The 23,199-nt window shown below is 43.0% G+C and overlaps 1 protein-coding gene across 1 annotated transcript in view; it reads left to right on the top strand.

Moving 5' to 3' along the window:
* LOC109873297 (kin of IRRE-like protein 3) overlaps window positions 1-23,199 on the top strand; it is a 270,176-nt gene that overhangs the window by 173,208 nt on the left and 73,769 nt on the right. The window contains exons 4-5 of the mRNA XM_020464947.2: window positions 14,388-14,545; window positions 17,669-17,819. Of these exons, the coding sequence (XP_020320536.1) occupies window positions 14,388-14,545; window positions 17,669-17,819 (309 nt within the window). The remainder of the gene's footprint in view (window positions 1-14,387; window positions 14,546-17,668; window positions 17,820-23,199) is intronic.

Here is a 23,199-nt window from a genome sequence, read left to right on the forward strand (position 1 = left end):
ATGTCAGTTCGGTTGTCATCTGAGACATTATGACTGATGACAGTACGACCTGTGAAAGTCTACACATTATAGTTATCAGATTCACATGGAACTGTTGTGAAATTCAAATGTTTAAATATTTAATTATTGGTGAAAAGATTAAATGTAATTTTAGCTTGCAAATGAGAGATTGGGTTTTTATAAGGTTAGGGCTCTGCTCAATCAGTGGCCTGCCCCTGTGAAGAGACATATGGGCTATAAACTATGAAACACACCCGTCTCCCTCCACTATATAAGCCCTTGACGAAAATGTAACCTCCTGTTCCGGGTACATTAGGATGACGATCCGATGTCTCTGTTGGGCAACACGGCCTTCCATCTACCACCAACCTATTGAAGCGCAGCTCAGAGTAAATATTTATTGCATTTTTCTTTTCCAAATGGGCAGTAATTTAGAATGCATAAGATTCTGTATTTACGATAGAGTAGCTGCCTACAGCCCGATAGAGACATCGCTTCTCCCTTTGTTCCTCAAGTCTTTCCGCTCTTTCACCCAACCCCCCTTTTCTTTGTTTAACCAGCTGTCATATCTGTTCCATCCGCTAGGGACGTTTTCCTTTATGACATAATTTGTGTATATGTAATTGTCTGATTAGTTAGGTATTTAGTGAATAAATAATTTAACACAATTTTGTATTGCTGATTCAACTTGTTAGCCAGGGATCGTGAAGATAACCAAGAATTTACAACTTTCAGATGAGACTGAAATAAGGTGACGATTAATATTGACTGCTATTGATGTAAAATATTACTAGGTCTTTAAGAATTTATTCGGAAGATAACTGCTCTATAAATATTATTTTGTGGAGCCCCGACTTTCTAGTTAATTACATTTACATGATTAGCTCAATCAGGTAATATTAATTACTGTGAAAAGATTTTATAGAATAGCATGTCATATCACTTAATCTGGCATAGCCAAAAACATGACACTGTCATCAAGGCAAAGGTTGGCTACTTTGAAGAATCTCAAATCTAAAATATATTTTTATTTGTTTAACACTTGTTTGGTTACTACATGATTCCATATGTGTTATTTCATAGTTTTGATGTCTTCACTATTATTCTACAATGTAGACAATAGTAAAATTAAAGAAAAACCCTTGAATGAGTAGGTGTGTCCAAACTTTTGACTGGTACTGTATGTTTCTATAGCCTTGGTTTCTGGACCCAACAGAGAATTCAGCCATCCCCAGGGTGGTGTAGTGCCTGAGGGAAAGCGATCACACAGTCGTAGGGTCGAAGCAGAGGAAGCAAAGTGGCTTGCTGAAAACCTCCCGGAGGTCCTGGTACTCAGCGGGAATGGTGGAGAGGTCCGAGGCTTCTTCCGATCCCACAGGAAGATGTCACGGGGCAGGCTGTGCCGACTTCAGGCAATGAGCGTGGCAGAACGGGCTCCAGCCAATGATAGCTCCAGCAGTCTAATCGAAGGGAATTTTGCCGCTGGATCCATGAAAACCCAAATACCATGGGTACCTGAGGAGACTTGATGAGCATGAACTGCATAGACTCACTGTGGTTCCCTGACACTTGCAGGTTGATAGGAGTAGTATTGTGGGTGACTCTGCCTATAGAGCGCCCATCCAGCGCTCTGACATCCATGGGAATGGAGAGGGGCTGAGTGGGGATGCCCAGCTCTGACACTGGGGTTGTGTCCATGAAACTCTCATTGGCCCTAGAGTCAATGAGTACCCAGAGAGGTTTGACTGGTCGTCCCACAGCAGGATGGCATGGAGAGGGGTATGAATAAGGGTCGAAGGTGAATTCTCTGTGTGGCCCACCAGAGTACTCGTACCTACTGATGATCCTGGTCTTTAAATGGACAGGTAGACACGTAAATACCGGTAGACCCGCAATACAGACAACTCTTGGTGTTAAGTCTGTGTAAACATTTGGCTGGAGACAACCTAGCACAGTTGCAACAGCTCTGGAATACAGACCTCGGAGACTGTCTGGGGAATTTAGGTAACCTCGGAATCTCTCGGGAAAATCGACGCCGAGGACTTCCTGGATTTCTCGGAGGTGAGGTGGGATCCTTGGGCTAGTGAGTGGGACTGAAATCAGACCTCCTCTCCCTCCTACATTCCCGTAGCTACCCATCGATCCGGATGGTCAAGGCGATTACCGAGTCGAGATCTGTAGGCAGCTTCTGGGCTGCAAGCTCATCTTTAACTTCCTCCGATAATCCGTGAAGGAATGTGTTGAACAGGTATTCCGGGTTCCCGGCACTCTCAGCAGGCAGCGTGTGGAAATCAACCGCATAGTCTGGCACACTGCGGGAGTCTTGACAAAGCTGGAGTAACTTCCAGGCAGCCTCTCAACCTGACAACGGAGAATCGAAAACCTTTTCCAAATCAGCCACGAACTCCTCCAGACTGAAGCACACTTCAGATTGTTGTTCCCACATTGCCATAGCCCAGTTGAGAGCCCTCCTGGACATCAGCATTATGAGGTATGCTATCTTCGCGCAGTCCGAGGGAAAGGGCTGCAACTCGAAGATGAGGGAGCAATGGGAGAAAAATGCCCAACAGGTTTCTGACTCTCCAGTGAAGCATTCCAGAGGAGGTAAGCTGGGTTCTCAGGAAGCCTGGGTGGCCTGAGAGATGCACTGCTGCCAGTGGGGTTACTGAGGGGCTGGGAGGTTCCTGTCTTAGCTGGATGCTTAACCTGATTACGGGCAGGGTTCCCTTTTGGGAACGACCCCTCCCACGTTCAGCTGGAACGGTGGCGCACGGAATGCAAAAATATTCTTAGAAATATTTAACCTCCACACATTAACAAGTCCAATAGCTCAAGTGAAAGATAAACACCTTGTTCATCTAGCCAGCAAGTCAGATTTCTAAAATGTTTTACGGCGAAAACATAGCACATATTTATGTCAAACCACCACACAGCTAATTTGAATAGCCATCAACAAACGCAGGATTAAAAGAAAAATAATTCACTAACCTTTTGAAAATCTTCATCAGATGACAGTAATAGGACATGTTACACAGTACATTTATGTTTTTTTCAATAATATGCTATTTATATCCATAAATCTCTGTTTACAATGACGGCATGTTCACAAAATGCTAGTCAAATGTCCGGAAAAATGATGATAGCTCCGGCAGATAACGTCAGATAACAAGCAATACACATCATAAACTTTGACTAAATATACATGTTCTACATATAGATAGAAAGATACACTTCTTCTTAATGCAACCGCTGTGTTACATTTATTTTTAACGTTACAGATTTCGTTCACTGGGCTATAATATGAGACGGCGCTCAGAAATTAGCATTATGTCTCCTCTATCTCGGAGTCCACAGAAACCCATAATTAACACATAAATATTCCCTTACCTTTGATGTTCTTCGATCAGAAGACGTGGAAGGAGTTATACTTACCAAAAACTGCGACAAATTCCGGTTGAAATGCGGCCAAAATTCTAGTGGATGCGCATCTAAACTTCAAAATTACATATTATATGTCGACTAAACTGGTCAAACTAAGTGCAGAATCAAGCTTTAGCATGTTCTAAACATGCAAAACAAACCTTAGCCCGAACAGACAAACCGAAATCGTTTGGTCAATCCTGGAAGAAAGAGAGCTCCGGACCAGACGCGCGCATGAAAGTACATGTATTTCGCGTAACCCGGAGGTTTCAGCCCGCCAAAACTCGAGGGAGCGCGCGATTCTCACAATGAGAGGCCCCACTGAAAGAGGACACCGCGCTGAAGAGATGGGAACTGTTCCCAGATCTGTAGCTGGTTGGGAAGGGTGGGGGCGATGACGTCAAAGTTGGCCCAACTTTCATGATGGCAAGAGAGAGTTTGGGAGAATGGCTGCCCTGAGAGTTCTGCTTTACATACAGACATAATTTGAACGGTTTTAGAAGCTTTAGAGTGTTTTCTATTCAATAATAGTTATTATATGCATATATTAGCAATTTTTGACAGATTCTTTTTCTGTTTACTATGGGCACGCAATTCCTCCAAAGGGGGCAGTAGTCAGCCCTATCTTTAACAGGTTTTAAGAGACGATCCGAGGAATTGCTCCAGCAATGTATTCAAGGCACAGTCGCGGTGTTCCACCAAGGTCTGGAATCCTTCCATAAGACCTCAAAGTAAGTCCTCGTGTCTCCCAATATTGGGACATGGGAGGAGATGGCGTTGCGGAGCTGGTCAGAGTCGACTGAGTCTGCAGTCATGGCCAGTTCATACTATCAGGAGTCAGGATAAGACCCAGATGCAGACAGTTCAGGGGGCAGGCAAATGACAGGTCAAGGGCAGACAGAAGTCAGGAATCCAGGGCAGAGTGAGTAAGGTACAGAACGGCAGGCAGGCTCAGGTTCAGGGCAGTCAGAAAGGTCAAAACCAGAAGAACTAGAAAACAGGGACTAGAGAGAACAGGAGTATGGGAAATAACACACTGGTAAGCTTGACGAAATGACAAACTGTCAACAGACAAACAGAAAAAACAGGTATAAATGCACAGGGAATAATTGGGAAAACGGGTGACACCTGGAGGGGGGTGGAAACAAGCACAAGACAGGTGAAACACATCAGAGTGTGACAATTCCCTTGAACAGTCCTATCTGAGAGCTGCAATTCTCATATAAAATATTTTCCTATAAGACCAAAATGGGCTATGGACTAAAATGTTGTGACAGCTCTAATAGAGCCCAATGCCATAAACATTGTAAAACTATAGAGTTTGTGTCTGGGACTTTTACCATTGAAGACATATCGAGGACATAACATTAACCTGTTGCGTCGAGCCATCCCGGATCCGGGATCGTGAATACAGCCTCAAGCTCATTACCATAACGCAACGTTAACTATTCATGAAAATCGCAAATTAAATGAAATTAATATGCTAGCTCTCAAGCTTAGCCTTTTGTTAACAACACTGTCATCTCAGATTTTCAAAATATGCTTCTCAACCATAGGAAAACAATCATTTGTGTAACAGTAGCTAGCTAGCGTAGCATTTAGCGTTAGCATTCAGCAGACAACATTGTCACAAAAACCAGAAAAGCATTCAAATAAAATATTTTACCTTTGAAGAACTTCAGATGTTTTCAATGAAGAGACTCTGTTAGATAGCAAATGTTCAGTTTTTCCTGAAAGGTTATTTGTTTAGGAGAAATCGCTCCGTTTGGTTCGTCACATTTGGCTACCAAAAAAAAACGAAAATCCAGTCAAAAAACTTAACTTTCATTACTTTTTTCCAAATGAACTCCATAATATCGACTGAAACATGGCAAACGTTGTTTAGAACCAATCCTCAAGGTGTTTTTCACATATCTCTTCGATGATACATAGTTCGTGGAAGTGTGCTTTCTGTCCTGAATCCCAGGAGCAAATGCCCGCAACTGAAGATTACGCACCAATTTAGACAAAGGGCACCGGGCGGACCCCAGGAAAATGTAGTCTCTTATGGCCAATCTTCCAATGATATGCCTACAAATACGTCACAGTGCTGCAGACATCTTGAAGAAACGACAGAAAGTGCAGGCTCGTTCCTGGTGCATTCGCAGCCATATAAGGAGACATTGGAAAACAGAGCTTCAAAAATTCTACCCATTTCCTGGTAGAAGTTTCATCTTGGTTTCGCCTGTAGCATGAGTTCTGTGGCACTCACAGATAATATCTTTGCAGTTTTGGAAACCTTAGAGTGTTTTCTTTCCAAAGCTGCCAATTATATGCATAGTCGAGCATCTTTTCGTGACAAAATATTGCGCTTAAAACGGGCACGTTTTTTTATCCATAAATTAAAAGAGCGCCCCCTATATCCAAGAAGTTAATAAAACCATTAGAACTGCTTTAGCGTAGTGTTTATCCTCTTCACCAACAATGGTCTAACAGTAACTAATACTTTTTTGAAGGGAATAAACCACACATGGGGGGGGCTTTTCCTTGGACGCAGATTAAACTGAGACTTCTGGCGCTGACAGAGATGGCCGCCTCGCTTCGCGTTCCTAGGAAACTATGCAGTATGTAGTTTTTTAACGTGTTATTTCTTACATTGGTACCCCAGGTAATCTTAAGTTTTATTAAATACAGTCGGGAGGAACTACTGGATATAAGAGCAACGTCAACTCCCCATCAATATGACCAGGAATACAACTTTCCCGAAGCGTATCCTGTGTTTTGCCCACCACCCAGGACAATGGATCAGATCCCAGCCGGCGAACCAAAACTACGAAGCCGTAAAAGGGGCAGACGAAGGGGTATTCTAATCAGGTTCCGTAGATGGGCACATCGCGAACCGCTCCCGAGCATACTAGTCGCCAATGTCCAGTCTCTTGACAACAAGGATGATAAAAATCCGCGCAAGGGCAGCATTCCAGAGAGACATAAGAGACTGTAACGTTCTTTGCTTAAAGGAAACATGGCTCACTCGAGACATGCTTATAGGAGTCTGTACAGCCAGCTGGTTTCTTCACGCATCGCGCCGACAGAAACAAGCATCTCTCTGGTAGGAAGAAGGGCGGGGGGGTATGCCTTTTGATTAACGAGACGTGGTGTGATCATAACAACATACAGGAACTCAAGTCCTTCTGTTCACCTGACTTAGAATTCCCACAATCAAATGTTGACCGCATTATCTCCCAAGATAATTCTTTTTCAATTATAATCACAGGCGCATCGATGGCCCTGAACAAAATTTATTTGACTCTATGTAAACTGGAAACTAATCTGAAAACAAGACTTCCTAAATTCTATCAGCATATTGATTGTGCTACGAGGGCTGGTAAAACCATGGATCATTGTTATTCTAACTTCCGCGACGCATACGACGTTATTCTCACTCCCCCGCTCTCCTTTCGGAAAAGCTGAACACGACTCCATTTTGTTGCTCCCTGCCTGCGGTTGTGGGCGGAGCAGTTGCCGTACCAGGCGGTGATACAGCCTGAGAGGATCCTCTCGATTGTGCACCTGTAAAGGTTTGTGAGTGCTTTAGGTGACAAGCCAAATTTGCAATTTGCTTACCGCCCCAATAGGTCCACAGACGACGCAATCGCAACCACACTACACACTGCCCTAACCCATCTGGACAAGAGTAATACCTATCTGAGAATGCTGTTCATCGACTACAGCTCAGCATTTAACACCATAGTACCCTCCAAACTCGTCATTAAGCTCGAGACCCTGGGTCTCGACCCCGCCCTGTGCAACTGGGAACTGGACTTCCTGACAAGCTGCCCCCAGGTGGTGAGGGTAGGTAACAACATCTCCACCCGGCTGATCCTCAACACTGGGGCCCAAGGGTGCATTCTGAGCCCTCTCATGTACTCCCTGTTCAATGGGAACCTCCCCAGAAAGGAGAGACAGGTTAAAAAGGATGGAGATGGGCTTGGCCATGATAAGGTCAGCAACCTTAAAGAAGAAAGGGTCTAAACCATCTGACCCAGATGGTTTTTTGGGGTCAAGTTTAAGGAGCTCCTTTAGTACCTCAGACTTAGTGACTGCCTGCAGGGAGAAACTTTGTAGTGGGCAGGGGAAAAAGAGGGCGAAGCATCGGGGATAGTCACATTAGAAGGGGTGGGATATGAGGAAATGTTGGACGGACAAGGAGGCATGGCTGAGTCAAATAGGAATCCTGACTTAATGAGTGGTGATTAAAGAGCTCAGCCATGTGCTTATTGTCAGTAACAACCACATCATCGACATTAAGGGACATGGGCAGCTGATGGAGGATGATAACAGTCAACAAAGAGCTATTTGAAAGTTTAATGCTTAAAACCAGCAAATAAAATTGTTTGGGGCCAGTCTTGGTGGAGACAACAGAGCACTGAAGGTGATCCTTGGTAAAGATTGCCACTCCCCCACCTTTGGAATATCTGTCTTGTCGAAAAAGGTTATAACCAGAAAGGTTAAGAGCAGCATTCAAAACACTCTTTCTTATCCATTTCTCAGTAATGACCAACACATCTGGATTGGAGCTGTGAACCCATACTTTCAATTCATAAATTTGAAGTAATAAGCTTCTAGTGTTAATGTTCAGAAAACCCAGGCTTTTACGAGAGCAGAAATCCGTGATGCAGATATCAGAGCACAACTCAGAATTGGAGCTAGCAATTGTAGATGGGCTAGGGTGTACATGCACATTTCCAGATATCATCAACAGTAATACAATCTGATGTCATTGTAATGTTTTTAAGGATAAAATCAGTAAAACAGATTATTCATTAAAACTTGGCTTCACATGGGAGGGAGGGGATACATGGCTACAAGTCTTTCTCTGTCTTTTTCTCCCTTCTTTGTATTTGGCACAACAAATCCTTACCTTCATGAGAGACTGAAATAATCTTGGTCTTAATTCTCCTCCTTTCTCCTCTTGCATGTGCATCAGTTGACACTGTGCCCCTCAGGAGTCTCCAGCCAGAGCGGTGAAACAAATTGTTCCTTATAATTGTTCCTTATCTTGGGCTCTGGGACCCGTTACATTCCCATATAAATTAAGCACAGTTTAATTAACTTCAGTGGCATCTCTCTTATCTGGGGAGGGAACATTCACTAAGGCACGGTGTGACCGTGTGACAGGCAAACTCTGGCAAGTCACCCTGCTATGACCCGCAGAGACACAAATGTACTGCTGAATTGTATTGCCGATCTCCTGTAGTGTCATTTGTTGGCGGTGGCGACATAGTACTCACTCGTTCAATTAGATTTCAATTGATTTGTTTACGGCAAAGTAATTGTCATTCTATTTCGGACCAAATGCCCCAGGGTGGGCCCTTTCTAAGCTAGTGAAGGGCTACAGTGGCATAGATCAACGCGGGGAAAGTGGAGGGAAAAGCCTTAAAGATCCATGGTAGGGGGAACAGCACCACTCTACTGCTCCACGGCCATTGTTATTGTTTTAGTTTGGTTGACTAAGCAGAGGTGGGGAGTTCTAGGGGAGCGTCACACATCAAGGTAAAAACAAATGATGCATACAATGGGGCAAAAAAATATTTAGTCAGCCACCAATTGTGCAAGTTCACCCACTTAAAAAGATGAGAGAGGCCTGTAGTTTTCATCATAGGTACACTTCAACTATGACAGACAAAATGAGAAAATAAATCCAGAAAATCACATTGTATGATTTTTAATGAATTTATTTGCAAATTATGGTGGAAAACAAGTATTTGGTCACCTACAAACAAGCAAGATTTCTGGCTCTCACGGACTTGTAAATTCTTCTTTAAGAGGCTCCTCTGTCCTCCACTTGTTACCTGTATTAATAATGGCACCTGTTTGAACTTGTTATCAGTATAAAAGACACCTGTCGACAACCACAAACAGTCACACTCCAAACTCCACTATGGCCAAAACCAAAGAGCTGTCAAAGGACACCAGAAACAAAATTGTAGACCTGCACCAGGCTGGGAAGACTGAATCTGCAATAGGTAAGCAGCTTGGTTTGAAGAAATCAACTGTGGGAGCAATTATTAGGAAATGGAAGACATACAAGACCATTGATAATCTCCCTCGATCTGGGGCTCCACACAAGATCTTACCCCGTGGGGTCAAAATGATCACACGGTGAGCAAAAATCACAGAACCACACGGGGGAACCTAGTGAATGACCTGTAGAGATCTGGGACCAAAGTAACAAAGCCTACCATCAGTAACACACTACGCCACCAGGGACTCAAATCCTGCAGTGCCAGACGTGTCCCCCTGCTTAAGCCAGTACATGTCCAGACCCATCTGAAGTTTGCTGTGTGATCACAATGTGATTTTCTGGATTTTTTTTCTAATTTTGTCTGTCATAGTTAAAGTGTACCTATGATAAATTACAGGCCTCTCTCATCTTTTTAAGTGGGAGAACTTGCACAATTGGTTGCTGACTAAATACCTTCTTGCCCCATTGTATATGAAGAAGTTCTATCGCTCTAGCGATGATGTCCGAATGGAAAAAAACTGTGTTCTTTCTCCCAGTAACTTCTTTGTTGTTGTAATATCGCAAACGGACATGGCAGTTTCAACAGTAAGGATTCCAGCTTCAAGAGGAGGGAGAGTACTTTCAAGAAGGATACACTGAGAGCTCAGAAAATGTGTGCTGAGTGCATGCAAACAGCTGACGTGAAGAAGACGATTGATTAAGTCATCCATCTTAAAGTTCCAAAAGTGAGAGGGCGATGGCAAAGGCACAAACGTGGTACCGCCAGTGAACCCGCCATGAAGGTGATTAATCCACCCCGGCCGCCAATTCCTGCGAGACAGGCATGTTAAGATCTCAAAACAAGATCCAGGTACAGTTGAAAATGGGTCACATTTTCCCCAAGCTGCCCTTCCCCTCTGTTTTTTTTCTAAAATTAAATTGCTATATTTTCCCTCCTTTCCCCATCTACAGAACTGAAGGACTTTGGTCCATCCCAAGGGGTCAGTGAATCAAGCGTAGAGAAAGAGAATGTAATTCCGTGACAAAGAACCAAGCCCTAGCGTGGATAGAGAGAAAGAGAGAGAGGAGGGTAGAGAGAGAAGGGGGAGAGAGGAGACTTCCAGCACCCAGCGACAGTAATTAAAGTAGGGGGTGATTAGTCCGCCTCTGTGTCGGCCAGCGCATGAGAAATCTATTGACTGGCCACGTTAAATCATCAATTTGGAACCATTAGACCATGCCACATTCACAAACATGTCGGTAATGATGATGGGTTGAGCCTCTGTGGGGTTACTGGAGAGAAGGCCCTCATGTGTTTCTCTCTTTCTCCCCCTATTCTCTCCCTCTCCTCCTCTCCTCCTTTTCTCTCCCTCTACTTCTGTCTTTCTCTCTGAGGTCTAACTTGGCTTTGAAGGCCAAACATCACTGCTGATGTGAATTAGGCCCATGTAATGAGTCACACGGTATTAGCTTCTTTGCCGACCCAATGCAAAAATGCCAGCCTGTGCCCTCAGCTCTGACATGATGAATGACTTGTTAACACAACACAAGACCTGGGAAGGTGGGATGGTGAACTCACTGCACTGGTCAGGATTTTATGCATAGCTCCCAACATAGAATTAGGGATTTAGTAGGATCTTTTTCTTAGCTGGTTCACACCTCCAAGGCCTGTTGCTTAGCTGGGTCACACCTCCAGGGACTGTTGCTTAGCTGTTTCACACCTCCAAGGCCTGTTGCTTAGCTGGTTCACACCTCCAAGGCCTGTTGCTTAGCTGGTTTACACCTCCAAGGCCTGTTGCTTAGCTGGTTCACACACTCAAAGTGTGTATTGTTGGTATCTCCCGGTGCCAGCTCATAACAAGTCTGAGGTTGTGTCCCAAATGGAACCCTATTCCCTATTCCCAAAAGTAGTGCACTTTAGTAAGGAATGGGATGCCATTTAGGACTTAGGCTGAGAAAAGGAAGCCGACAGCACAAAGAGGCAGGCAGGCAGGAAAGGACAGATGGCTACCAGTAGCGGCTTGTTTAGTGCTCAGATAATAATGTAAATGTGCCTGTTTGTGATGTGTTGTGCCAGTGACAGCTGTAGTGTGTCTTGATTTAGCATCACAGAGCGAGAGATATTGAAAATGGTCCTCCTGTATTGCACCAGTCAGAACAGAAAGGAGCTCCTTGAATTATTCACAGCATCCAGGCTGCTTCTCAAATGGCACCCTTTTCCCTGTATAGTGCACTACTTTTGAACAGAGCTTTTTGGGCCCTGATCAAAAGTAGTGCACTAAATAGGGAATAGGGTGCCATTTGGAGCATAGTCCAAGAGAGATTGAAAGCAAACCAAATGCAGCTTGCCAACCTGACATGATTGCCTTCTCGCTTTTCTCATTAGGGAAGAAATAAAAATGTGTGAAGAAAAATGTTCTTCCAACTTCGCAGTACAACACAGGGCAACCAGTGTTTTACAATCTGATCCTTGTCAATAACAAACAATAACAAATCTAGTCCCCCAGTAAGATACAGATGGCATAATTACCGTGGAAACTCAGGGAGGAAAACATCATGACTTGATTTTAGAGTACTGTTTCTTTTTAAAGATATATAACTCCTGTCTGGTACTCCACCATTGCATCACCTTCATGAAATGACTTCAAGTGACTTACAATTCCAAAATGTGACCATTTATTCTCACTGTATCCGTTCAAGCTGTTTCACTTTTAACATTTCGTATATTCATGCAATGTCTTCATATTCAGATTGTAAAATATGAAAAAAATGCAATATGCAGATTTTGGTCAAGGTGAAGGTTGTTGAAACCGTTCAGTATTTACTCTTTCACTTTTTAAATTCTTCCTAAGGTTACTTAACAGTATTCATTATTTTCCCTTTGAAAGTCGCTTTTAGTATTCTTTTGATGATTAAGCTTTCATTGGAACTACTTCAAAGCTGTAAAGTTGAATGACTCTTTGATGCGCCCTATAATATCTCATTGTGGCCTTTCAATACGTATTGTGTTCTCCATTCTTTCCTCTCCCGTTCTCCCCCCCTCTTTTTAAATTTCTCTGAAAACAAGTTCACTGATATTTCCTCTTATATTTATGGGGGGTTAGACGAACAACCATTCAGACTCATAGCTCTACGGTTCCTCAAACAGGAGGGAAACTTGATCAGTTCTAGATAGGTAACACTATCAGATAAATTACAATATCCTTCTTCCTCACACAGTGATCTGAACCGAGCAAGGTTGACAATGTGTGAGGAGATATGAGGACCTAAAAAAAGATAGACCAACATTGCTCATAAAGCACTTTGCCACTGTGGAACTGTCATCCTTTCAATGGCCGTATTGTGGACGATAAGAACGGAAGTGGTATTGGCAGCAGCACAGTCACCCTCACAACAGTTACACGCCTCTTTGGAGAATTCCATTCTATCTCCTCTGCCTCCTCTGGCTCCCCAGAAGTCAGATGTGTTCTCTTGCTCTACGAGTCGCAATGTAACTGTGCTGAACAAATATGGCTGACAAAGGTGAAAGCGCTAGCCAGGGCTCTAATCAGTTCTCCCCCAACTGTGAGGGATGAGTAATGAGCAAAGGGGCCAAGTCCAGGCCCTAATGAAGCCAGCTAGCTCCCTCGAACTCCACCTTCATCAAATTCTCTTCACTTTAACTCTCCTGCTGCTACCGCCGTTTGTCTGCATGTGGCGAGCTAGCAAGCTATACTGTACCTCTCGCCTGAATTACCCATGGGAGGGAAGGAAAATGTATGACGCTAATGAAGTGAATGCAGTGAAGGCAGTAGAGGTGGTGGAAGGCGACAGTAGTGGTGAACAATGTGTAAGTATGGAATTGAGGTGGTGGTGATGATGATATGCCTTGTTTTGTATCTGTTTCAGGTAATATGTTACATATGAAGTGCATGGAAGTGCATACTAAGCATGTTAAGGAGTGAGGGAGAGAGCATCTACATATGCTGCTTTCTCTCTCTGTCCCTCACTCTCTTTCTTCCAAGCACTCAGGATGTGCCAGCTGCATGTTGCCTTTGATTCAGGCTTGCTCCAGATCTGCTCTCTAATGAGCTGAGTGCTCAATCAATAATTCACTGGAGTTTGAATAAAATTGAGGGTGATCAGAGCTGGTTTCAAACAAGAAAGTAATCAGTGCCATTCACAAGCTTGGATTCGGCCAAGCACTCCCCAACTAGCTACCTTCTTTCCTTTCTGCCTTCCTTTCTTTCTTTTGTTCCCCCGTTTCTCCTGCATGAACGGAGGCAGACTCTCCAGTTTCTGCTTCCTCTTTTGCCTCAATATGTCATCGCTCACCTGTGAGAAGCGTCAGAACCCCCACTGGGCACAGACATCAATTCAATGTCTATTCCACTTTGGTTCAGCGTAATTTCATTGAAATGACGTGGAAACAACTTTGATTCAACCAGTGTTTGCCCAGTGGGAAGAGACCACTCAAAGCAGCAGCAAGGGTGAGCATGATGGTGTTTTACCTCTATGCAACACAAAGTGTAAACATATTCTTACCAATTCATGTGAATTTGAAATGTAGGCTACTTGTTGAAAACAAATATGGCGTACAATATTTTGATATGTACTATGGTGAATTTACATAATGCAGCCTCCATGCTGCTCAGAAATTAAGCGTATTTTATTCTAGATTTTTGTATCAGACTGAAACGTCAGAGGTGTTAACCTGAGTTGGCATACAATGGCATAGCAATGCCTCTTAAATTGATAGTTAATTGAAATTGCAAAACAACATATTGATTTCCTTGTACACCTGCGTTGGTTTAGGGGCAAATATTGGCCAGGTCAACTAAATGAATCAAGGATTGCTGTTTAACTTGTCCATAAACTGCTTACAGGGTAAGAAAACCAATATGTAATTTAGGTGAACTACTGAGCCTTTAACTGCTCTACAACAGTACACATTTTACAGAATGCAATGCAATTGAACTAAATCCATCTTTATGGTCCCCCACAGTTCCCCCTGAAGACCCTGTGATTATGGGGGCTCCTGTGGTGAGTCTAAGAGCCGGTGACCCCCTCAACTTGACATGCCACGCCGACAATGCCAAACCTGCTGCCTCCATCATCTGGATCCGCAACGGGCAGGTCCTGAATGGCGCCATGTACTCTAAGGTATTTGTCCCCGCCCCAGTTTTATCATTTCCCTGTAGGTGTGGTTTGGGCTAGTTTTGATTGATCTATGTGCTGATCTGACTCTTTCAAAAGGACAGCTCTATTTGTACGTATTGGAGCGAATTCATGGGTAGCTCCGACCGGGACTCAAACCTGGGTCCAACGACTTCCAACTGAACAGCTTAGCCATTACACCAAGAAATTCAAGCTGGATTAAGTTCGCTACTCTATCCCCTTCCTACAAAAAGAGTGCCGCACACTTCTTTATCTCAAGTCCCTCATGCCCAGGCATGCCTTTGATGACCCCGCTTCTGACACCAATGTAGAGAATTCAGGGGGTTGCTCTGATTGTAACTGCAGCAAATGTCAACTCAACACCTTAGCTGAAAACTATAAAAACTCTTAAACTCTAAAAAGTGCACACACTCAAATTAAGTTTGCATAAATACATTGATTGTGCACTTCAAATGTGTCCTTTGGCCCTTGATAAGAGGTGCTCTCTCCACCTCCAATTGGAGGAATCCTTCCCCCTCTTCCTATCTTCCTCTCTGCTGCTGCATTCACTTTTCTCTTCCTCCAAACAGCTGTCCTATAAAAGGCCTCGCTCTGTCAATTTAATGACAGCTGAGATTTTTAATTTGATCCACAGGGCAAGATGGAGCACTCACGTCGCACTTTCAACATGACGAAAAAAGAGAAAGCATTCCATCACTCTACATTATGGATGTGTTCTTGGGCAATTTGTTCACTTTGTCAGCCCTGGGTAGGAAACAGAGAAAGTGAGAGGCGCATTTAAAGAAGCGGCCCCGTGTGTCTAACCCAAACAAACCCACTGGAGAGCGCTCCCTTCACTCAATATAAACCCAGAAATTAGACAGAGGCAAGCCACTTAGACGTGTATATTATTGTATCAGGATTTGGAGGGGCTGTGTATACTTACTTTGTAAGTACTTAGTATCAACATCTGTATAGCATATTTGATATGTATCACATTTGATACTGATTACATCATTTAGCATATGCTCTTATCCAGAGCAATTTACAGGATTAATTAGGGTTAAGTGCTCAAGGACACATCGACAGATTTTTTATGTAGTCAGTTAGGGGATTCAAACCAGCAACCTTTCAGTTACTGGCCCAATGCTCTTAACTGCTAGGCTACCTGGCACCCATCATGTCATATTATTTACATGTCACTCTGTTAGGATGTAAAGTCCTTTTGATTCTTCTTAGTCTGGTAACAGCTTCATTTAAATGCATCATAAAAAAATATTTTGGAGACAGAGAACCAATATGTTTAATCTTTATCCAATGATGAGTCTGGGTTTTGGATTCACATACTTTGAGTCATTTTATGACATGACATATCAAGGCATGCAGATTGAGAAGGCAAACGATAGAAAGACGACTGATCCCATCTGTCCAGTATGACATGCAGGTTGACGTGAATTGGGATGAGTCTTGTCCTCTAGGCAGAACTAAGCAATTTCCACTAAATAGGCCAGCTACAAAGTCTAAATATTGTACAGGTTCATGAAAACAAAAATGTATTTAAGGTTAAGGTTATATATTAGGGTTATCCTTGTGGTTAAGGTTAGGGTTAAGTTTAGAGTTAGGTTTCAAATCAGATCATATGACTTTGTGGCTGTGCCAGCTAGTGACCACTCTCAAGAGCTGCCCCCTGAATCAGATTCATAATGAGAAATGCTAACCTGCGTATGACATCACAAATCTGTCAATGATGTATACCAATAAACTCTATAACTATGTAATGCCAAATATGTAAATACTATGATATTACTATGTAAGTCAGGGCGAGACATACATGAGATTTATGGAAAACATGTGCAAAATCCTATAGGTCATACAGTACAAACATTGCATGATGTACTGTAAACCTATTGCTCCCTACATACTGTCGTGACGTTGTATTAGTTATTGTGACGACTGTTGCTCATCGAACGATTACAAGTTTCTAATTGCGTGATTAACTGAATCAAGCAATTATTAACTCCTTAACCTGGAGCACCATCGGAAAACGAGTTTTTATTGAGTTTCTATTTCCCAAATTAACTCAAAGAATATCAGAATATTGATTTGTTCCCTCACCCTTTTCTCTGGAAGGGGTCTTCTGAGGACAGACAGCTCTGTAGCTCAGAGTTCGCAGCATAGGAATGAAACCCTTTAGATACCACGATTCGATGGATGGAGGCTATGTGGTTCGACTTGAATTCACCCGCTTAGACACAGCTACTCATCCGTAGCTTGGGTAGAAAAGGATTTCTTTGTCCTCAAACGTGAGTTGCGTTCTGGGTTTGTTTACTTTTTTAGACCTTGCTGCAGCTGGGGTCACGTAGTCCTGCTGTAAATTCTCTACTCACAGGTTTTATACCCTTGGGTCAGAAGTGGGCGTAACCGCCTTTAGGGCAATTCTCTGGGCGTACCAAGTTAATGAGGCAAGGTACAGATATTACTCAAATCCAATTTTAAACAACTAACTTAACATTTCATCTTCCCCAAAACCATCCCTTTGATTTGGACATTTTCCACACAACGTACAATGTATAAACATCAAGCATGTACTAGGAAAACTCTTCATGTTAAAATGTTTTTGTAATAACGTAATCTATTAACCTTTAATAACAAAACAAAAATGACATACATTTTCATATTCCATCTATTGTCATGACCACCATTGTGGCTGATGGAAGCCATTGTTCAAAAATCCCTTTATTTCATGTTTAACGTTCTGAGGCTGGTTCTCCATAGTAACAGGACAAAGGAATTTGTCTGTGGCCTGAGATTTACCAGGGGCATGAGGGGTCATAAAACCCCCACATTTTCAGACTCCTAGATCTCTCCTCCTCTGTTGGGGTTGAGAGATGATCTGTAGGGTTGTGGTCTCCTGTAACCTGACCTGATCAGGACAGTCATGACAATACATACTGTACTGTAGAAGGTTGTACTTGCATGGCTGTGATATGTTGTTGTCTTATCTACCTTAGTTACTCTAGTCACACTGGATAAGAATGCTAAATGAACACCAGGTAAATGTAATGAAAGGAAGACATCTTGTAACTGTAATAGCTAGTGATAATCTTTGGTCTTTTAATGATTCCTCAGACACTTTTACGGGATGGGCGAAGGGAGAGCACAGTCAGCACACTCTACCTCTCTGCCTCCAACATCGAGACAGGCCAACGGATCACCTGTCGGGCTTCAAACAAGGCAGCGCCCAACGGTAAAGATGCTGTCGTCACCATCGATATCCAACGTGAGTACAGCGTCATCTGAGTCACACCATGGAAATGATCTATTCTAGGTTGTTTGGAAGCAAAAGTCATGACAGATCTAGGGTGAGGGGGGGGGGTGCACTGTGTGAAAACTTACACTACACGATCAAAGGTATGTAGACGACTGCTCATCGAGCATCTCATTCCAAAATTATGGGCACTCCTTTGCTGTTATAACAGCCTCCACTCTTCTGGGAAGGCTTTCCACTAGATGTTGGAAGATTGCTGTAGGGACTTGCTTCCATTCAGACACAAGAGAGTTACTGAGATCGGACACTGATGTTGGACGATTAGGCCTGGCTCGCAGTCAGTGTTCCAATTCATCCCAAAGGTGTTCGATGGAGTTGATGTCAGGGCTCTGTGCAGGCCAGTCAAATTATTTCTGTATGGACCTCACGTTATGGACTGGGGCATTGTCATGCTGAAACAGGAAAGGGCCTTCCCCAACTGTTGCCACAAAGTTGGAATCACAGAATCATCTAGAATGTAATTTAATTCTGTAGCTTTAAAATTTCCCTTCACATGAACTAAGGGGCCTAGCTTGAACCTTGAAAAACACCCCCAGCCCATTAGTCCTCAACCACCAAACTTTACAGGTGGCACAATACATGTTTAATATTTTTTTGATCTCACCTTTATTTAACCAGGAAGGCCAGTTGAGAACAAGTTGTCATTTACAAATGCGACCTGGCCAAGATAAAGCAAAGCAGTGCGACACAAACAACAACACAGAGTTTCACATGGAATAAACAAACGTACAGTCAATAATACAGTAGAAAAATTCTATATACAGCTTGTGCAAATGAGATAAGACTAGGGAGGTAAGGTAATAAATAGGCCATAGTGGCAAAATAATTACAATTTAGCACTTAAACACTGGAGTGATAGATGTGTAGAAGATGAATGTGCAAGTAGAGATACTGGGGTGCAAAAGAGCAAAAAAACAACAACAAAAAACAATATGAAAATTAAAAACAATACAGATGGGCTATGTGCAGGTGCAATGATATGTAAGCTGCTCTGACAGCTGATGCTTAAAGTTAGTGAGGGAGATATGAGTCTCCAGCTTCAGTGATATTTGCATTTCATTCCAGTCATTGGCAGCAGAGAACTGGAAGGAAAGGCGGCCAAAGTAGGAATTGGCTTTGGGGGTGACCAGTGAAATATACCTGCTGGTACGGGTGGGTGCTGCTATGGTGACCAGTGAGCTGAGATAAGGCGGCGCTTTACCTAGCAAAGACTTATAAATGATTGCCTCACCTGGTTCACCAACTACTTACTTGATAGAGCTCAGTGTGTCAAATCGGATTGCCTGTTGTCCGGACCTCTGGCAGTCTCTGTCCTTGTGCCACAGGGTTCAATTCTCAGGCCGACTCTCTTCTCTGTATACATCAATGATGTCGCTCTTGCTGCTGGTGATCCTTTGATCCACCTCTACGCAGACAACACCATTCTGTATACCTCTGGCCCTTCTTTGGACCCTGTGTTAACTAACCTCCAGATGAGCTTCAATGCCATACAACTCTCCTTCCGTGGCCTCCAACTGCTCTTAAATGCAAGTAAAACTAAATGCATGCTCTTCAACCGATCGCTGCCCGCACCTGCCCCCCCGTCCAGCATCACTACTCTGGACGGTTCTGACTTAGAATATGTTGACAACAACAAATCCCTAGGTGTCTGGTTAGACTGTAAACTCTCCTTCCAGATTCACATTAAGCATCTCCAATCCAAGGGGGCAGTATTTTCACATCCGGATGAAAAGTGTGTCCAAAGTAAACTGCCTGCTACTCAGGCCCAGAAGCTAAGATATGCATAGTATTCGTTGATTAGGATAGAAAACACTCTGGAAGTTTCAAAAACTGTTTGAATCAGGTCTGTGAGTATAACAGAACTTATTTGGCAGGCGAAACACCAAGGACAAACCATTCAGAATTTTTGTTTTTTGAGGTCACTCTCTTTTCAATGGGTTTTCATTGGGAATCCAACGTTTCTTGCAGTTGCCATCGCTTCCACTGGATGTCAACAGTCTTTAGAAATTGGTTGAGGTTTTTCCTTTGAGAAATGAAGAAGTAGCACTTCCCTCTAGCCTCATTCTGGACAGTGTACTCTTTGATAGAGGCGTGTGACCTGAAAAGCACGCTCCACTTTGTTTTCCTCCGGTATTGAACACAGTATATCCCGTCTTCAATTTTATCAATTATTTAGGTAAAAAAATACCTAAAGTTTTATTAGGAAAGTACTTTGAAATGTTAGGACAAAGCTTACAGGTAACTTATGAGAAATGTTGTAGTTATGTTGCGCGAGTTGGAACCAGTGTTTTTCTAGATCAAACGGTGCTAAAATAAATGAACATTTTGGATATATATTGACAGAATTAATTGAACAAAATAACCATTTGTGATGTTTATGGGACATATTGGAGTGCCAACAGAAGAAGCTTGTCAAAGGTAAGGCATGAATTACATCTTTATTTCTGCGTTTTGTGTTGTGCCTGGAGGGTTGAAATATGTTTGCTGGGGCGCTACCCTCAGATAATAGCATGGTTTGCTTTCGCTGTAAAGCCTTTTTTAAATCTAACACGTTGGCTGGATTCACAACAAGTGTAGCTTTAATTTGGTGCATTGCATGTGTGATTTCTTGAAAGTTTCATTTGTATAGTAATTTATTTGAATTCTGCGCTCTGCATTTTCACTGTATTTTGGCCATGTGGGACGCTAATGTCCCATCTATCCCAGAGAGATTAATTAAATCTAGAATCGGCTTCCTATTTCGCAACAAAGCACCCTTCACTCATGCTGCCAAACATACAGTACCCTCGTAAAACTGACCATCCTACCGATCCTCGACTTTGGCGATGTCATTTACAAAATAGCCTCCAACACTCTACTCAGCAAATTGGATGCAGTCTATCACAGTGGCATCCGTTTTATCACCAAAGCCCCATATACTACCCACCACTGCAACCTGTATGCTCTCGTTGGCTGGCCCTCGCTTCATACTCGTCGCCAAACCCACTGGCTCCAGGTCATCTACAAGTCTCTGCTAGGTTTCTCAGCTCACTGGTCACCATAGCAGCACCCAGCCGTAACACAAGCTCCAGCAGGAATATCTCACTGGTCACCCCAAAGCCAATTCTTCCTTTGGCCGCATCTCCTTCCAGTTCTCTGCTGCCAATGACTGGAACGAACTGCAAAATCACTAAAGCTGGAGACTCTTACCTCCCTTAATAGCTTGAAGCACCAGCTGTCAGAGCAGCTCACAGATCCCTGAACCTGTAAATAGCCCTTCTGTAAATAGCCCATCCAATCTACCTCATCCCCATACTGTATTTATTTATTTATCTTGCTCCTTTGCACCCCAGTATCTCTACTTGCACATTAATTTTCTGCACATTCTACCATTCCAGTGTTTAATTGCTATATTGTAATTACTTCGCCACCATGGCCTATTTATCCTCCCTCATTTGCACATGCTGTATATAGATTTTTCGACTGTATTATTGATTGTATGTTTGTTTATTCCATGTGTAACTCTGTGTTGTTGTATGTGTCAAACTGCTTTGCTTTATCTTGGCCAGGTCGCAGTTGCAAATGAGAACTCATTCTCAACTAGCCTACCTGGTTAAATGAAGGTGAAATAAATAAAAAATAAAAAATTGACAGTCGAAAGCCTTGGCCAGGTCGATGATTACAGCTGCACAGTATTGTCTTTTATCGATGGCGGTCATGGTATCATTTAGGACCTTGAGCGTGGCTGAGGTGCCCCCATGACCAGCTCAGAAACCAGGTTGAACAGGCTAATAATAGGGGTTGCAACAATTGCGGCGATCATTTTAGAAAGACAGTGTCCAGATTGTCTAGCCCAGCTGATTTGTAGGGGTCCAGATTTTGCAGCTCTTTCAGAACATCGGGTATCTGGATTTGGGTGAAGGCTGGGGAGGCTTGGGCAAGTTGTGGGGGGTGCAGTGCTGTTGACCGGGGTAGGGGTAGCCAGGTTGGAAGTATGGCCAGCCGTAGAAAAATGCTTATTGAAATTGTCAATTATCCTGGATTTATCGGTGGTGACAATGTTTCCTAGCCTCAGTGGAGTGGGCAGCTGGGAGGAGATGCTCTTATTCTCCATGGACTTTACAGTGTCCCAGAACATTTGGGAGTTTGTGCTACAGGATGAATATTTCTGTTTGAAAAAGCTACCCTTCGCTTTCCTAATTGCCTGTGTATATTGGTTCCTGAAATGTTGCATATCGCAGGGGCTATTCGATGCTAATGCAGTACGCCACAGGATGTTTTTGTGCTGGTTAAGGGCAGTCAGGGGCAGGTATTGGGGCAGGTAGCGTTCTTCTCTAGTTCTAGCAGGATAGGAATTGTTGGAAAGGTGACATTCTATGACGGTGCCACTCTGAAAGTCACTGAGCTCTTCATTAAGGCCCTTATACTGACAATGTTTTTTCTATGGAGATTGCATGGCTGTGTACTCAATGTGCACACCTGTCAGCAACGGGTGTGGCTGAAATAGCCAAATTGTCACGCCCTGGTCTAAGTATTTTGTGTTTTCTTTATTATTTTGGTCAGGCCAGGGTGTGACATGGGTTTATTAAGTGGTGTGTTTTGTCTTGTTTTTTTGTAGGTATTGGGATTGTGGTATAGTGGGGTTTTCTAGGAAAGTCTATGGTTGCCTGAAGTGGTTCTCAATCAGAGGCAGGTGTTTATCGTTGTCTCTGATTGGGAACCATATTTAGGCAGCCATATTCTTTGAGTGTTTCGTGGGTGATTGTTCCTGTCTCTGTGTTTGTTTGCACCAGATAGGCTGTTTAGGTTTTCGCGGTATGTTTCTTGTTTTGTATTGTTCGTGTTTATTCGTCTATTAAACATGTATGAAAATTACCACGCTGCATTTTGGTCCGATCCTTGCTACACCTCCTCTTCAGAGGAGGAGATAGAAGAAAACCGTAACACAAATCTGCTTATTTGAAGGGGTGTCCATACTTTTGTATATATGGTGTACATACTATTCATTCACAACAAACAGTTGATATCTGGCTATAATGTTATATTGATCTGTGAGAGAAGAAGCTCTTGTTCCAAAACTCATCCATTGGTCTATCTATCTGACCATTGAAATACTCTATTTATCCTATTTCTACTGCAGAATTCTACCCCTAACATTGCACGTGTTAACCCAATATTTCCAATATTTCTCAACATTACTTATTGAAGTATGCCAGATTGATCCATATTAATTCCGTTGTCCATGGCTGGGTTTTCACAAACATTGTTGAAATGTGAATTCTATGAAATGCAGCACTTCCCATTCAAAGGAAAATTGGTCTGGAAGCACAATGAAAGAGAATGCATTTGATGA

This window comes from Oncorhynchus kisutch, linkage group LG28, assembly GCF_002021735.2.
Source record: "Oncorhynchus kisutch isolate 150728-3 linkage group LG28, Okis_V2, whole genome shotgun sequence".
In the NCBI taxonomy this organism is placed as follows: domain Eukaryota; kingdom Metazoa; phylum Chordata; class Actinopteri; order Salmoniformes; family Salmonidae; genus Oncorhynchus; species Oncorhynchus kisutch.